This window comes from Ochlerotatus camptorhynchus, unplaced genomic scaffold (assembly GCF_037179485.1).
Source record: "Ochlerotatus camptorhynchus isolate MF236.1 unplaced genomic scaffold, CSIRO-AGI_Acam_v1.1 ptg000146l, whole genome shotgun sequence".
In the NCBI taxonomy this organism is placed as follows: Eukaryota; Metazoa; Arthropoda; class Insecta; order Diptera; family Culicidae; genus Ochlerotatus; species Ochlerotatus camptorhynchus.
In genome coordinates this window covers 999,808-1,012,548 of record NW_027040636.1, presented here as the reverse complement: position 1 = coordinate 1,012,548, position 12,741 = coordinate 999,808, and the positions used below count along the sequence as shown (strand labels likewise).

Sequence of the window (12,741 nt, the reverse complement as noted above, 5' to 3'; positions counted from 1 at the left end):
TCCGATTTGTGGTTTGCATTTGGGTAGAATGTATAAAATATTTGGAACGAGGTTGGATCGTCAATTAATTTGGCTTTCAGCTTCGTAACATCATGATTGGACATCAGTACCTTTGAGAGGAAACGTTCAAGACTATTTTGCAACATACATACATAGGTATTATGGGGATAAAGTTTTTTTTTTAATAATGAGAAGATTGAAAATGGATTTCCAGTACCGGATATAAGTACAGCATTCTCTCCATATATGCGGTGGGTGGTACCGTCTAGGCTGTCCTTCAACTAATTGAGCTGATTTTCGGTAGATAACTAGTTTATGGTTGAAACTAATCACATACAAAAAATCAACGTAATTGGTTGAAGGACAACCGCGAAATAGCGGTGGGTGGACCGTATCTCCCATCGCATATATGGAGGAAATGCTGTAATAGGTATATACATTGGCGAAGCCAGGTTTATAAATAGGGGAGGGTAGGGTCAACATGTTTTGGATGCTGGAGTATTAGGCCAGATGCCATTAGGTCGTTCGAACCTGTGCGTAGGTAGCTACAGGGTGATTCGGAATAATTGTCACTTTTAAAAATGGTCAACGATTGAACGCTTGCATGATTTTTTGATATCAGTATATTCCAGATATACTACATATATAAACTTCAAGTTAGCATACTTTAATTCAAATCTCTCTCTCTCTCTTTACCTTTAATTACCAGCCACATTTGTCACGAAAATGAACCACAGCTGGTTTACACATTTTAGGTCCAGCACATTTGAAGTCTTGGCGATTTAGACGCTTTAGTTTAAGTGAATTTTCAGCAGAAATTCCAAAACTGATTTCTATAAAGTTGCGCTTAAATGTTAATCGGGGAAAACTATTGATATCTTTGTTTTGGTTAATAAATTTATTTGTAAGGCTCAATCGAATAAACTTTACAGGGCCAAGTTATCATTTGCATTATACTGTATTGCAATATTAATGTCTTAAATCTAAAATTAAAGGATTTGAACCACTTACTCGCGGTCTTCTCGAGGTTAGTGGATGAAAATTGTATGGAGATTTGGAATATGATTTAAGATTAACACAAAAAATATACAAACTCACGCACACACACAAACAGACACACACAGACACGCACACACACACACACACACACACACACACACACACACACACACACACACACACACACACACACACACACACACACACACACACACACACACACACACACACACACACACACACGCACACACACACACACACACACACACACACACACACACGCACACACACACACACACACACACACACACACACACACACCCAATCGGCATCACCCTGGCGAAGGACTACGAGTGCTATATGACGAGAGAAACCAGAGGAGCACGAAACATGGTGAGAACGGAGTCGATGGCTAAGTGGCAGCAGGGGTGGGATGCAGCAGAGGACGGTAGATGGACACACAGTCTAATACCGACTCTTTCGACCTGGGTGAACAGGAAGCATGGAGAAGTCAACTTCCACTTGACGCAGTTCCTGTCTGGTCATGGCTGCTTCAGGAAGTACCTGCATCGGTTCGGACACACAACGTTACCCTTCTGTCCGGAGTGTGGGAATGTGGTCTTCAAATGTCCTAGGTAGGTCATGTCAGCGCTGCAGCGAAAATGGCGAGAAGACCAATAAGAAACTAGTAATGTGCTCACACAAGTATGAACTGAAAGCCGAAGCCGGGAGAACTCTCCGTCAGAGTAGGCTGAATCCACCACCGGGGATAACCGAGTAGAACGTGACGCTGGGAGCTAAACGGCTCACAAACTGGAGAGACGATCAGTGAACTGGAAGCGGCAATTAGCACACCGTGTCAACGCGACTGTGCGCCCAGTCGTCAAGCGGTAGCACAATGGCCTTTTTGAAGGCTTTCAAAAAAAAAAAAAAAGCACGCACACACGCACCTCGAGCTTTAAGGGAATCGTACAACTCGGATCTGACTCCACGGTGTTCAGCACATGACCAAATAATGTGATCTGCGTCCTGGTAACCTTGTCCATATTCCACTTGTCCGCTAAAAAATATATTATTTGAACTTATTTACACATCAGCTTTACCTTAATTTTGATAAAAAAAACCCGATTTCTGTAATTCCGAATTCTGTTTTGAAAAGGGCAACAGACAAACGCATCACACGTACCTAACCGCAACAACCATCGAGGCTATCCCGCTGGGTAACAAACTGGATCCAAGAACAATGATAATACATTTATCAGAATGTTTTTCAACTGAAACACACTCACCAAATCAATCCATGGGGTTCATCAACAAACTTTGTTAGGGAATAGAGGGAGATGAGCGGTTTCAATATTTCTTACAGTTGTTTACAATAATGGGAGAGGGGAGTTCGTCATTGTCTTGTTTAGGGTTAATTAGTTTAAGTAATTATTTTGATCAGTGTTGGGAAAATATCAAAAATCAAATCTCAGGGATACCCCTCACCATCCTTTTCCAACGGGGGAGTTTGGTAAAGAGAGATGATCAAACCGATTTGTACCTTCTTAAAAAGTTGTCCTTGCTCGCTTTCTAATCTCTATATACAATTTTCACACTGCCATACTCTAACGGAACTATCAACTCTATACTTCTATACTCCTCATCTATCGTATACAAATTACCACTTTAGTCTGTTATTTGATATTAGCTTCTTCAACTATGGAAATCGTTGACTTCACGCAGAAATAATACAAAATCATATAGTTAAAGTATCAATTATAGTTTTATTAAAGTCACGTAGACCAAGATCAACTCTTCAAGAATGCTTTAGAACTTTGTTAAAACTCGAAATGTTGCTTGGGCTATTGGCTATGCTCAGTGCCATGTTTAAATGTACAATGAATCGGTTCCAAGTTTATGTCTTCAATGGTAGATAAAACAACACACAAATTCAATCACTCACTGTTTTGAACAACGTGAACAATGAGTATGATCGACTCAAAACCTGAAAAAATAAATAAAAATAAAAACAAGAAGTATAAATGTTCAAAACCATAAATTAACATACCGAAATAAATGTGTCGTATGATATTGGAAAATACCCATAAACCATGAACTGAAAAGGTTTCTGGGCTCTCATCATCGTGAACATGAGATCTTTCTTGAAACTGTTATCAGCAGCAATCCAGTTACATTTGATGATGGCCTCGTTTATTGTTGTTGACTGAAAATATTATATTACATTAATCCTTTCCATCTGATACGTTGACAGTAAACTTACCATATGAGATACTCTGTTTCCATAATAACACCAATATAAAATTTGGATCATAACCGAGACAGCGTAGACGGCGAATTTCATAAATAAAAATATATCATGCGTTGTTAAGGTAGCCTCAAAAGCCGTCAAACAAAGCATAGAAAGACTGCAAGCTAATTGCGCTAACAGCATGGGTTGGTAGAGGGCACTTACTTGCTTACCGAATCTGGAATGAAAGCCGTTAATTTGTTTTACCCAAATTTACTAACACAAGCTATACTCAATTAATTGCTGATGCCTTTGGATTAAGTCGTGTAGATTTTGTTTTATCAGTGCGTTGTGTTTGATTTTCTCCAAGACATCATTTTTTGTACTGACCAGACCATGTCCTATCATTTGGAACTCGAGTGAAAGTATATGAAACTGTAACGACATCTGACTCATGACCTGTCCTCCAATTCCATCAATGAAAACTATCCCTTCGATAACATAAAAGCTTATTATCACTTGAAATAGCGTAAATATTATAAATAGTTCTATTGAGTTATTTCCCATTGGATATTTGGCGCGCAAAGGAAGGGATAAATCGAAAAGCGACTGAAATATAGTTATGAATATTTTTATAATAGCCTCGAGATTCATGACGATATTGAGAATAGTAAGTGGTACTTACATGTCCACAAAAGGCAATGATCAATGAAATGCCCAGAAAAATTGTAATGATAGTTAACATGTATTCCTCTATGAAATATTTTCTCGAAAGGTTCCTAATGGTCGAATCTTTTTTGTCATTTTGTCGGTTGAAGCTCCTGAGTTGCTCAAATACTTCCTCAAAGTTAACACTGTAGTAGTTATGATACATCTTTTTGTACATCACCAAGCCAACTCCCGCTATCACGCACATACTGTCTCCAAATAAAATGAAATCATTATAAATTTCACAAAGATCCCATATCATGCTACAAAAATGAATCACAAGCAAAACGTTTATCAAATTAAAGTAAGTTTTGTACACCCGTGATGCCTGCTTCTGGTTCCACTGGCCTAGATAGCTGTTGAGCAATATGCAAGTTAGTGCATTGGAACCTTTTCTACCTACTATACCTACGTTAACATCTTTAGCGAGTAAGAAATGCAAATTGTTTTCGGGTAATCCTGCCCTTTGAAGATTCGTTTGATGTGCTGGAAATGTTGATCCATTTTGTTTTCACACAGCGATTGTTTTCACTTCGGGCGATGTCAACTAATGGAATTGTAGCTGCTTGTCGAAGAATTTATACGGGTTTGATTGGAAATTAGCACTGAATTATTAGCAGACTTGTTGCCAATGGCGGATAACGTAGTAATTTTATTTTAATTAGAAAGTGCTCTAAATTGCTTCAGTAAGTAAATTATATGCTTTGCATGTTTTGTGGAAGCACTTAAAATGACAAATCGACAATACAAATGACCTGGTAGCGAACCGTTTAGACAATGTATATGCATGTTTAAAATTGACCTTGAATGTCTAGTGGTGGAAGATCCAACCACTCCGGAAAGGTTTTTATTTTCGTTATGATTATTTTATAAGAGCTCAAATGCTTTTTAATTTGAAGCAAATTGCTTACGACTCATTTTTGTCATTAGACGGTTATTTTTTATATAGCGCCATTTGATTTCAACTGGCACTCTTAGAAAAAAAATCATGTAAGTTTAGGTGCTCTGAGAATGACATACCGTTCCGATTCAAATTTCGGACGATTCAAATTTCGGACACTTTCATTTTTAATTAAATATTACATCCAGTTAGAAACAAAGTAATAATGTTAGATGATCGTGGAGGGCACTAGTCAAAAAAATTTAAAATTTACAAGACATGTGGATCATATTCGACCGAGATAATCAACTTTTAAAAGTGTCCGAAATTCGAGTTTAAGTGTCCGAAATTTGAATCGGCACGGTATACGAGCGTCAATTGAGACATCAAATTGAGTCATAACCGACGCAAAATTCAGCTCAATAAAACGTACGTTTCGTCGAGTAACGAACTTTTTGTCTCGGAGCACTTAATTTTGCATGACATGTTTGTTTACGTCTCATCCCTTATGCCAAAGCTGGATTTCGCTACGTTTAAAATTAGTTATTTTTAGGTGTGTGGTTACTAATTCATTGTATGGCGTGGTTAATAATTGGTAGAAGGTTGAGGCTTTAATTTGTTTTAATGGTGTACGTTTATTACACAACACATGAGGCCGATGCAAATATTATTTTATTTTTGTGCCGACAGCACTCAAGCAGGTGTGGGAGGGGGTGGTAGGGAAAAAACTAAATAACATGGGACGAAAAACAAATTAAATATAACTTGACAAAATCCAATATATTGTTTAAAAATAAATAGATTTATGCTAGTAAAGTGATCTTCACTTGGAATCCGGCAGTACAGCTTATTTTATAGCAGTGCTCCTAGTGGTCAATTCTGGAATGTTACCGGATTGTTTGGAAAGTGCTCCTTCTTTCAAATTTTATTACGATTCGTGAGGTTTTCAAAAAATGTGTCTAATGAAAGACGAAAGAAACAAAATAGTTTGGACAGATTGCTCAAAAATTCGATATGTTCCGCTTTAAAAATCGCAAAAAAAACGTTGAAAGAAAAAAGGGCACCGCACGAGGAGATGTTCCCGGAAAATTAAAATTACACACTTAGAAATAACTAGTTTTACACGTGCTGGAATCCATCTGTGGCATAAAGGATGAGACATAAACAAACATGTCATGTAAAATTAAATTTTCCGAGACTAAAAAGTTCGTTGCTCGACGAAAAGTACGTTTAATTCAGCTGAATTTCACGTCTGTTATGAAACAATCGTATATTTCGTATATTTCAATCTCAGAGCACCTTATTTACATGCAGCTCATCCCAGATTTTCGGCACAAAGTTGGTTCATAATGCAAACATTGAACCTGTAAAGTTATGGACAGATATAGCAAGCTATCACTACATGCTGGGAGATTTATCTTTTCTCTGCGACCAGTAATTTGAACTAGGTATAGTAGTACATGCCATGTCGTGTTACTCCATCACTATTGAGAAATGATACAGTATTCGGTTTTGATACAGTTGTCATTCGCGTTTTCATCGCAACGAACCGATTCTAACTGAAAGGTCCCCCTATTTATACCCTTCGAAGAGTTAGAGCAGCCTCCAAAGGCGAACCCCTTTTTCAGTCAAAATCGGTTTGCTTAGCAACAAAATCAAGAATAACATCGATTATGACCATGCATCAGAACTTAGCATCAACCTCTTTAAACTAGAGAACAAAGAATCACATAGATGAAAACTTACTAACTAATTTTCCTTGTTTCAAGATCATCCGCGGTGGAGCAACCCGAGTCTTGTCACTATTAACAAGACATAAAAGTAGCAAGGACTAAGATGTATTCCTTTGATTACTGAAAAATCCTGTTCTCCTAGTTTGAAGTAGCCAGGACTAGGGTTCGGTGGTAGATCTTATACCAGTAACGCACCACGAAAAGGTAATCCACCAGCGTTATTGTTTGCAGCTGGGAGATACTTGAGTAGTAACATGGCAACGCGTGCATTTAATCGAAAAGGACATTAATCCTCACAAATGCCTTCAATATTATCCAATCGATTTTTTTGGCAGCTATTAGGCCAGCACGATTGACCACCTACGGCTGCTACTCCGTTATTGCCAGATCAGATGTAACTATAGAGAGAACTAACAGATGATGGTTGGGACTAATAAACCTCCTCAATGTATACACATTAGTTATCTCAAACTTTATAATAGGTAATACCAGTGATAAAGGAATGGGTAGGAATGGGAAAGGAATGAGCGAATTGTTGGACTCTAAACTTACATTCATTGATCATTATAATGCAACTTTAAAAAGAGACAACAACATCTTCACATTTCAAGCTTATTGCTTATCGCATATTGACTTATTGCGTGCTCTCAACTTAGTGTTCTAGATGCACTTCTACAGTAATTAATTGAGAGCTTTGTGCATTAGTATAATTGTGTGGCAAGTACAATCATACTCTATGCCCAGGGAAGCCGAGAAATTTTTCAACCCGAATAATTACTAGACCGGACCGGGAATCGAACCCAGCCACCTCCAGCATGGTTTTGCTTTGTAGCTGCGCTTTTACCAACTGAGCCCCATGAGCATGAAATGCAGCGCGTTGGGAATCTCCTTTTTTCTTAGATCCTTTACACCTGTGTGCATATCGAGACCCAAGGCAGTTGGAAATTTCACACGAACTAAACGCTTTACATCACCGTATTTCCCTAGCACCAATGCACACTGGGGACAAAATCGAAACAATGTGTTAAAATTCAATAACTTCGGTGCTCGCTGGAACAAGAGACTAAAAAATAGTCATTCTTATAGAAAAAAGTCTCAGGAATCGATTGGAGTAGGTTTCATCTTGGGCACGATAGGGTAAGTTGGGGTTTTTCACAGTTTTGCCCTAAAATCTCCTATTTTGCATGATTTGAATGCTGTATCTCAAGATACCGATGATATATACGGATAATTTCTTCGGCAAAGTTGATCAGGAGGTCAAGGAATGTTGGATGATGGACAGAACAATTCGGAATTCCTCCGCCAGGTGGCACTAGTGAGCATTCGAAGTGAATATGTTTGCGCTGCTGTATCTCAAGATCCTGACTATTTAGACGGATGATTTCTTCGGCAAAGAAGATCAGGAGGTCAAGGATTGTTGGATGATGGACAGAACAATTCGGAATTCCTCCAATAGGTGGCGCTAGTGAGCATTCGAAGTGAATATGTTTGCGCTGCTGTATATCCTGACTATTTAGACGGATGATTTCTTCGGCAAAGTTGATCAGGAGGTCAAGGATTATTGGATGATGGACAGAACAATTCGGAATTCCTCCACTAGGTGGCGCTAGTGATTATTGAAAGTGAATATATTTGTGCTGCTGTATCTCAAGATCCTAACTATTTAGACGGGTGATTTATTCGGCAAAGTTGATCACGAGGTCGAGGACTGTTGGATGATGGACAGAACAATTCGAAATTCCTCCACTAGGTGACGCTAGTGAGCATTTGAAGTGAATATGTTTGTACTGCTGTATCTCAAGATCCTGACTATTTAGACGGATGATTTCTTCGGCAAAGTTGATCAGGGGGTCAAGGATTGTTGGATGATGGACAGAACAATTCGGAATTCCTCCGCTAGGTGACGCTAGTGAGCATTTGAAGTGAATATGTTTGTGCTGCTGTATCTCAAGTTCCTGACTTTTTATACGGATGATTTCTACGGCAAAGTTGATAAGGAAGTCAAGGTACAATCCGGAATTCTCTCGCTAGATGGCGCTAGTGACCATTTGAAATGAATATGTTTGTGCTACTATATGTTCATGTATTCTTCATTGTGTGTGTGTGTTTGTGTGTGTGTGTGTGTGTGTGTGTGTGTGTGTGTGTGTGTGTGTGTGTGTGTGTGTGTGTGTGTGTGTGTGTGTGTGTGTGTGTGCGTGTGTGTGTGAGCCACAGGGACACATCTGTGGTACTTATCCAACGGAACATTCAAATGTCTTCTTCATCGCTCTCCTCGTTAAGTTCACCGGGGTCATCATCTTCTTCGTCACTCTCTTCGATGAGTTCACCGGAGTCATCCGCTTTTCCATGGTTTTCATCGCTGTCATCTTGTTTCAAGGTGTATTCGTCCAGCCTCTCTTCGAACCTGGCATCAGTACTTCTCGATTGTCTGCTCTGGTTAAAAAACACAGGCAAGCTTTGGGTCAGACCTAGTCAAAGCTTCGGTCATCATGTCGGTCAAATTTTCTTCCGGAGACGTTTTCCGAGCTAGATGTGGCCGAATGAATTTATAAACCTTATGGCAACGTTCACCGGACTGCTCGTCAACAAAGTTCATGGTATAAGGCTGGATGTTTCAATTGCAGGAAAAGAAAACAAAACATTTATGATTGTGATTCGATATACTATTAAATCTAAACTTACCAATTTTTCAATGAAATTTGCTAGATGCATGTACTTATGTATGGATGGCGGCAATTTCATTAGGTATGGGAATTAATTGAAAATCTGCTTTTCAAGAGTGTTATACAACTCCATAACTTTGGTAGGATCCAATACTCTAGAAGAAAGCGCCAGGCAACTGATGAGCCGCAGATTTTCCACCAGGTCCTTGTGTACGCCGATGATTTTTGCAAATTTTCCGGGTTCTGCCAATAAACGGTGGGCCATATTGCCGTTATTGCAGCTTCCGGACCCACCAATCTTAGGACGGTTGATGTTCATGCCATACTCACGTTCTAGTTCATCAGCTATTTCACGGGCTTTCTTTTTAACTAGGGGATTCGTGTATGCCGGGTGGTCAGGAACGGATTTTTTCGCTGCATTTTTGATCAACCATTCAACGGCGTTGAGACGTGAATGAAAAAACGATGGACCAATATGGGGATCAGCATTCGGAACACAAAGCGGACATACATGTGTATCCTGATTCCCTACAATTGCATTGGCCGCTTTCCCATCTATCATTGTATACATTGCCGAAATATAAACGCACACACGTACATCACCGGAAATTACTTCCACCGGATCCAGATTCAAGGAATCAACCTCTGCAAAAAACTGCTCAAACATGGACTTGGTAAGCGAGTTGGTCTCTTTAGTCCAATTCATAGAGCGTATTCTGCAGAACGAATCTGACTGGGGATTCGGGTTCCGCCAAATATCCTCTCCTCTTTCGGATACTAACAACAGGCTCATAAAATGCTCGGAGAGAAGAGAATCATCCTCTTTTAAAAAGCCAGTCTGGTTGTAGTGCGTAAAACCTGTAGCAGAGTCCGGACCAGCCGTGACATGCAATTTACAAGTCAACACTTTCTGGTTTAACTTTGAAATCCTGTCTGCTACATCATCCAGTTGTAGAATCCGTGTCAAATCACATATAACCATATCACGGATTAAAACGCTTGATGAGTATCCTTTTTCTCGGTTTGGAGTTGAGAACGGTGGAATTATGGTTTTTCTAAATTCAGCTACTTTTTTCCAGGGCTGCAAAATTACAATACCTAAATGGGACAATATGAAGGGACTAATAACAATGCACATCTCTAAAATTGATCAAAGATTTAGAAACTTGACCTATTTTAAACAAAAAAATGTTCTACTAAGTATTTCTTTTATATATACGTTAATTAAACTGTCATACCTAGATGCTTCTTAGTGAATCGAGCCAGCTCTCCATATTTGGTTTTACTTAACCCAAGTTTTGATTTTATCGCCAAAGATGATTCCTCCGAACACAAAGATGTTCCACGAACAGAGTCAACGGATTCGATGGTCTCTTTTGCCCAAACCTCACCGCCGCTCAACAAGTGCTGTAAGATTTGAGCAGTTGCTGGATTAGCAGCCTTTATGGCAGCAATTTTGGCTGAATACAGCAAGTTATCAAGACCTTGTTCTTTGAAAAGTCCGATACTGCGTCTGTATTTCGAAAATCTTGTCAACTGGCTAAACTCCTTGCGCTTTCGACCTCGAGGCTTTAGGGTTGACGGTGTTCGCTGACTGTTGGAACTGGTATCCAAATTCGGAGTGGCAAAAGGAGGTGAAATAGGAGATGATTGTGACGAGGGATCTTTGGGTTTCCTTGAATGGACCCGCGTTTTTTTCGAAGGCCTGGATCCTGAGGGTTGGTCTTCAACCTGATAAAATAATTAATGATGTATGATGATGTGATTGATTTTCGTAAAATTTAGAGTCTGTAGTTTTTGTTTAGGATTTTTCTAAAATATTCATACAAATATCAAAGACAAATCTTCTTCTTATCGCGGTTGATGCTATTGATTATTTAGTAACAAGAACAAAAACAGATTTTATCAGTAGTTTGTCTTGCTTTACATTATCGCATTTCCACGCTTTAACTAATTTTCATTCAAGTTCAATTTAAATTGGTTTGGAATCCGTTGTTTTTTTTTTTAATTTAGCACTTTGCTCAACAGGTACAATTTTTCCGAGCTGTTTATTTTTTTTAATGTTCGACGGTATTGTATTAAAAACGTTTCTTCGATAATTTATGCTGCTTTCTAAAATTAAGCACGCCCAGGGATTCTTACCTCGAATATGCTTTCAAGCCATTCTGCATTCTTCTTAAAGAATCGATCCTTACTGTGGGTTTTTGACCATCGCCGATTAAATTGACCAATCCAGTTTTTAACACCTTGCGCAACATCCGCAGGTGCTTTCGACAGTGCCCTAGACACAAAGTCAAGGAAAGGTTTTTATCTCGACCAGACGCAAAATATTCCTCAACGATATTTTTATTTGACGGCATTTTGCTTAATGAAATTCAGTGGAACACACTTAACACCACGTAAGAACTGCACTACACTGAGCTACTGTCACATAAGAAACAAGAGTAAACAAATAATTCTTTTCGATTGGGTTTCCATGACGACATTTCACATTTTCGGGTCAAAGTGGTCTTCGTGGTTGAGTGGTTAGCGGCGTCACCCGTCTAACAGCTATTTTGCGTGTGCCATGGAGTGAGGGTTCGATTCCCGCTCCAGCCGGTGGAATTTTTTGTAAAGATATAATATATACAATAATGACTCGATTTTATCAGCCCTCTTTTTAAAAATATTTTCCAATATTCTACGAAACCCATGCGCTATTTCGAGGGTTTTATTGCACCAAAGTTTATCCTAAACATCGATCAAGAAGATTAATGGAAAAGATTTCGAATTATGGATATAGGAAATTACTGAACATTAAAAGAATAATGCGTGAAGGGACTGATAAAATCAGGTCATTACTGTAGTTTATATTTTAATGGATATTAAGAGACCAAACTTGCTTATATGAATAGGAAAAATCCCAATTTATTCACCTATGGTCTGACCCTATTTACACTCAATATGACTACCAATGATCTTATTTGAAAATTCTCACGTCATTTGATGTGGCACATGATCAACCATAACTGAAGAAATCATCCGTCTAAATAGTTAGGATATTGAGATACAGCAGCACAAATATATTCACTTTCAATAATCACTAGCACCACCTAGTGGAGGAATTCCGAATTGTTCTGTCCATCATCCAACAATCCTTGACCTCCTGATCAACTTTGCCGAAGAAATCATCCGTCTAAAAAGTCAGGATCTTGAGATACAGCAGCACAAATATATTCACTTCGAATGCTCACTAGCGCAACCTAGCGGAGGAATTCCGAATTGTTCTGTCTACCATCCAACAGTCCTTGACCTCCTGATCAACTTTGCCGAAGAAATCATCCGGCTAAATAGTCAGGATCTTGAGATACAGCAGCACAAATATATTCACTTTCAATAATCACTAGCGCCACCTAGTGGAGGAATTCCGAATTGTTCTGTCCATCATCCAACAATCCTTGACCTCCTGATCAACTTTGTCGAAGAAATCATCCGGCTAAATAGTCAGGATCTTGATATACAGCAGCGCAAACATATTCACTTCGAATG

General features: G+C 38.9%; 2 protein-coding genes across 2 annotated transcripts; both read right to left on the bottom strand.

Moving 5' to 3' along the window:
- Positions 1–2,932: 2,932 nt before the first annotated feature.
- On the bottom strand, positions 2,933–4,441 carry LOC135700955 (odorant receptor 2a-like). The gene is made up of 4 exons (XM_065221623.1): positions 4,350–4,441; positions 3,263–3,467; positions 3,050–3,205; positions 2,933–2,986 (listed from the first exon to the last, which is right to left on the bottom strand). Exons 1-4 carry the CDS (start codon positions 4,439–4,441, stop codon positions 2,933–2,935), a joined length of 507 nt encoding a protein of 168 aa, XP_065077695.1.
- Positions 4,442–8,797: 4,356 nt separating this feature from the next.
- On the bottom strand, positions 8,798–10,195 carry LOC135700954 (uncharacterized). Its single transcript, XM_065221622.1, has 2 exons — positions 9,350–10,195; positions 8,798–8,983 (listed from the first exon to the last, which is right to left on the bottom strand). The coding sequence occupies exons 1-2, from the start codon at positions 10,193–10,195 to the stop codon at positions 8,798–8,800; spliced, it is 1,032 nt and encodes a 343-aa protein (XP_065077694.1).
- Between the last annotated feature and the right edge of the window lie 2,546 nt (positions 10,196–12,741).

What these genes read in the sequence shown, in the direction of transcription:
- LOC135700955 (XM_065221623.1), bottom strand. Translation starts at nt 4,441, where the DNA reads ATGGATCAACATTTCCAGCACATCAAACGAATCTTCAAAGGGCAGGAT. An exon ending in TACTCGCTAAAGATGTTAAC is followed by an intron (nt 3,468 to 4,349) that starts GTAGGTATAGTA and finishes CTTTCATTCCAG; the next exon opens with ATTCGGTAAGCAAGTAAGTG. An exon ending in CATACGACACATTTATTTCG is followed by an intron (nt 2,987 to 3,049) that starts GTATGTTAATTT and finishes TTATTTTTTCAG; the next exon opens with GTTTTGAGTCGATCATACTC.
- LOC135700954 (XM_065221622.1), bottom strand. Translation starts at nt 10,195, where the DNA reads ATGGTTATATGTGATTTGACACGGATTCTACAACTGGATGATGTAGCA. An exon ending in GAGTATTGGATCCTACCAAA is followed by an intron (nt 8,984 to 9,349) that starts GTTATGGAGTTG and finishes TTTTTTAACCAG; the next exon opens with AGCAGACAATCGAGAAGTAC.